Source organism: Nematolebias whitei, chromosome 20 (genome assembly GCF_014905685.2).
Source record: "Nematolebias whitei isolate Nwh7 chromosome 20, NemWhi1, whole genome shotgun sequence".
NCBI lineage: Eukaryota > Metazoa > Chordata > Actinopteri > Cyprinodontiformes > Rivulidae > Nematolebias > Nematolebias whitei.
Genome location: NC_056517.1, coordinates 4,904,743 through 4,909,711, shown reverse-complemented (window position 1 = coordinate 4,909,711; position 4,969 = coordinate 4,904,743). Strand labels below are relative to the sequence as shown.

Here is a 4,969-nt window from a genome sequence, read left to right as displayed (position 1 = left end):
AAGTCAATTAATTGGTCTTTAGGTGCAATAAATGCAGTGTTTCCAATGTTAACAAATTATGTCAATAATTTAAATTACAATATTAATTTAAATAGTTGTGAATATATTTTTCCATAATTGATCATATCAATTAAATATTGTCTTGTACTGTTGAAAAACAAAACTACCTACAGATCTACTAGTAATTCAAAAAGTTTTGTTTTATTTCTGTTATTCTTTACATGACTGGTTCATCCTTCGAGTTCAGAAGACATTTTGTGTCTGAATGATTTGTTTGCCAAAGTTTAGTGTCTAAATAAAGTGAAAACATTTCTCCAGACATGATCAGGAATTGAAGTGAAAAAAGACAAAAAACAGCCAAGATTCAAAGAAAACTTTGAAAGTATTTGATGAAGGACTTTTGCTCAAGATCACCTGAAAGTTTAACAACAAACTCTTTATTTTCCTTCATCTCATGTATTTTAGTCGTTTTTGTGACTCTGTGCTTCTTTCTGTTCTGTTGGTGAATAATCGTGGGAACGTCGTCTCCATCATGGTGCTTCATGACAGATGATAAGAATCTAAACGTGAAAGTTTTTGGACAGGGCTGCAGACTCTGGTGCAATAAAAACAAAGTCAACATCGCGTGACAGAAATAAGTCACTTAAAACAGATTATTTTTATTAACTCCTCCATTTAGGATGTTTGCTTGTTCTCTAAATGTATCCTGACGTAGCCACACATTCTTCTACTCTGTAATAAAATGATCTTAACGATGACTTTCTACTTCGTGCAGTAAACTATGATGTTGTTGCAGGTTGGTTGTAAAACTAGCCTGGTGTTCTTCAACTACTTCATTATGGCCAACTTCTTCTGGCTTCTGGTGGAGGGTCTCTACCTGCACACGCTGCTGCTCGTCATCTATACGAACTCTACCCGCCTCTCCATCTATATGTTCATCGGCTGGGGTAGGCTACACCAGAACATCTGATTAGCTGGAACGAGCAAACATATCTGAATAATATGTGAACATCATTTAGGCTTCGACGGGAACATCAAGAGAAAACTAGAACGGAACAGTTTCAGTAGAGCTCCATGTTTCGCTGGATACTCACTGCTGCTCTGCAGCTGCGTTCCCCTGCCGCCTCCTAATGACAAGACACAACCTGCACGATGTCAGTCCAGAGTTTACAACAAATGCTCCAAAGTGAAACAACATAAAGATTACTGGGCTAAAAGCATTAAATCATGTTCAGTCTGTGCCAGCGAATGGGACATTTTCACAAACGCCCCAAAATTCCAGGTTCAGCACAACGTTCCTTCCGTCCGTGTATTTATTTTTAAAGCTGCAAACTTTCATCAAAAACATTTTCTCTATGTGGTAAAGTCACAGTAAAGTGGTGAATTTGGACCTCAGCTAGCCGTGGCACACTAATGTGGCACAGTGGTTGAAAATCACTGATGGGTTTCTGAATGTAGCAAAATCCCAACTTCCAAAACTCAAAGCATCTGCTGCCTGTTTCCCTTATTGTCAGGTGGATTTAACAATGTGGCTGAAATGATGGAGTTCCACAACAGGTTTTCACCTTAAGGGGGGATTTGTTGATAATTCCTGCAAATCTTCAACAAAGTTCAGTCAAGTCATCAAGAATTTTATTTTTTTTGCCAAGATGTTTCGTCCTTCATCCAAAGGACTTCTTCAGTCAGAGGAGCCAGAAACAAACTGGAGTCTCCAGGCATCCATGCCAAAATGGTATTTGGTGTTTGGAACCATTTTGGCGTGGATGCCTCGGAGGAGTTGATGGGGGAGAGGGCGTGCCCCAGAAACCATCTTATAACAATCAAACTGGTTTTCCCGCTATGGGAGTTGGTGCTTGTGGGACTCCAGTTTGTTTTGTGGCTCCTCGGCCTGAAGAAGTCCTTTGAATGAAGGATGACACTTCTCAGCCAAAACAACAAAAAAAGAAACCGTCCAGATGACCTGACTGAACATTGTTGGATTATTTCCTGGATTACTGAGCATGAACTTTGGTGTCCTGCAAATCTTCAACACATTTTAAAATATCTTTAAAATATTTAAAGTTATCCATCTAAGGAAACCAACAGATTATGTTGACTTGACCTTTTTGCAGTTTCCCATCCTGGGCCACAGACTGGCCATAGTGGAAAAGAAAAACTCCCTTTTAACGGGAAAAAACACCCAGCAGAACCAGTTGGGTGGTCATCTGCCTCAACCAGCCGGGGTTAGAGCGGATAGGATCAGAATGACCAGTCCAGGTGTACTTTCTATGGGAAGAAAGACAAAGAAACACACGTAAATAATTACAAAAACAAACATGGAGAGGTATACAAAACTTTTTTCCTGCTGCTATGAAGACAAAATATATTGAAACGGGGAATAATCAGTTATTTTTATTTTGTTGGTGATAAAATAACTTGAAATTTGAGCAAATTTGGAGGTTTAGTGTCTTTAACTATCAGCCAAATTCCTCATTCATTTCCTCCATAAGTTTCTATGTTGCAGAAGAGGATGTCACAAAGACAGAGAGTGTCATTCTTTAACGTCCACCGGTGTATTCAGAGAGCGGTCTGGCTGCAAAGAGTTTCCATCGTTTTGTTTCGTTCTGTCGCCATGTGACACCTTCTTCCACTATCTATCATGACTACCAACACTTCCTTAGTTAATGCATCACCCCCGAGGTCCGGCTGTTTATTGTGTTAGTGTTAGAGTCATATTTCCTGTGTGGCACCTTGTGAAGATCTGGCAGAAGAAGAATCTAAACACTCTCCGTGTCTCTCTGACTCGCAGGAATCCCTTTTGTTTTCATGGTGGCGTGGATCATCAGTCGAATCAATTTGGAGGACACCAGGTGATGTTTGGTATCACTGTACAAACTGCTTTATTGTGGCGTTGTGTGAGCAGCATAGCAAAGTATAGTGAAATTAAATGTCTAATTCTCAAAAGTTATATTCAAGAAAAAAGCGAGTAAATTCTTCATAAACCAAGATGAAGCCAAAATGGAAACGCTGTTCCACAGGATTTAAGAGGTTCAGTATCAGTCAGATGCTGCTGATCAAATGTTTTGATTAGCTGATCATCATCAGTGTGATCATCTTTATGCAGTGTGTGTTCAGCTTGCTGCTCTGGAGCAGACAGGTGTGTGTCAACAAATTGCCAGTGCGGAAAGACATCAGCAATTACCTTAGAGGAGCAACAAAACGTATAATATCCCAAGGAGTTGATGTCCCAGTATTTTCACCCCAAGGTCAGACCGTGCAATGCTCAGAGAAATCAAAAACAAACAGAAAATACACAAGCCCCATCTCAGACTCTACAGACGTCGTTCAGGTCTCTCTTGTAAACGAGTCCCCGAGGCTCAGTGGGACTAAGCTGTAAAAATAAAGGTTGAATGAATTTAGTAGTTAGGTTAAAGTTCATGATAGGACATAAAAAACAAAAACAAAAATTGCTTTATGAATTTTACAAGAAAAAAGCTGCTCTAAAAAGAAAATGGCAGCAAGAATAGTTGACAAGGTTTCATCTGAATGACTCGCACCTTTTTAAACAATGTCCTTTGAACAGATGAGACCAAAATAGAGATGGATGATAATAATAACACATTAATAATAATACAATAATACTACAATAATAATAACAACACAATAATAATACAATAATAATAATAACAACACAAAATAACAATACAATATAATAAAAATAAAATAATGCATTAATAATAACACAATAATAATATTAATACAATAATAATAACACAACAATAATATCACAATAACAATAATGCAATAATAAGACAACGATAATATTACAATAATAATAACAATAATACAACAGTAATAGTGATAAAAATAATATAATAATAACATAATAATAATACAATAATAACACAATTATAATAACACAATATTAATTATACAATAATAATAACAAAATAATAATAATACAATAATAATAATAACACAATAACCATACAATAATGTACCATATGGGGTGCAAATGACAAATAAAGACCCTTGAATCCTTGAATCCTTGAATAATAATAACACAATGATAATAATGCAATAATGGGGAGACAAAACCCTGAAATGTGTGCGCACAGGGGCAGCTGTGGCTGAGTGGTTTGAGCAGTCGTCCTCCAATGCGAGAGTTGGGGGTTCAAATCTACCAGTAGTCAAATGTCTGTGTCCCTGGGCAAGACACTGAACCCCTCATAGCCTCTGATGTGTGTCCCATCGGCGTATGAATGTGCTCTAAAGCACTGATTAGTCTCTTTAGAATGATTTGTTCAATTAGCTTTGTAGAGATCTAGTATAGAGCTGTATGAATGGGTAAATGAGGACACAGATTGTAGTGTGAAGCGCTTTGAGTATCTTGAAATAAGTTAGAAAGGTGCTTTATAAGTACAGTCCATTTACCATTCCATTTACTAACATTCCCGGTGCACACAGAGCTCTTCCACGCCCCCATCTTGGCCTCTCCGACCCCATCTCAATCCTGCTGACGCCAGCATATAATCCACTGATGAGACGGATTAGGCCAATACAGAAGATAGTCACGGTGTGGCCCAGGGATGTAGACTGTGCTCCAGGACTGTTTTCAGTGCACAGTTTGGCAGGTCTTCAGAGTGATGGCTACATTTGAGGGAGAGGTAGACCTGGAGGAATACATCTCCTCTGGTCTTGGCTTCATCTCCAAGTGTGCTGATGATGTCATCACCACCAGGACAGTAACCTGTTATCCAAATCAGAAACCTTGGCTGAATGCTGAGGTGAGAGCTCTGCTGAAAGCTAGGGACACTGCACTCAGGACAGGTGAGACATTAGCATTCCGAGAGGTGAGGAAAAGATTGACTGCAGGCATTGCAAGGGCCAAAGTCATATACACCCAGAAAATTCAGGGTCACTTCATCACCAACGACCCCCGGCGCATGTGGAAAGCATCAAGTGCATTACGAACTACAACATCAGGGAT

General features: G+C 38.8%; 1 protein-coding gene across 1 annotated transcript in view; it reads left to right on the top strand.

The window, feature by feature from the left end:
* The window catches only part of LOC119426807 (vasoactive intestinal polypeptide receptor 2-like), a 41,677-nt gene that overhangs the window by 35,103 nt on the left and 1,605 nt on the right, over positions 1–4,969 (top strand). Inside the window, exons 9-10 of the mRNA XM_037694388.1 lie at positions 797–947; positions 2,789–2,849. Of these exons, the coding sequence (XP_037550316.1) occupies positions 797–947; positions 2,789–2,849 (212 nt within the window). The remainder of the gene's footprint in view (positions 1–796; positions 948–2,788; positions 2,850–4,969) is intronic.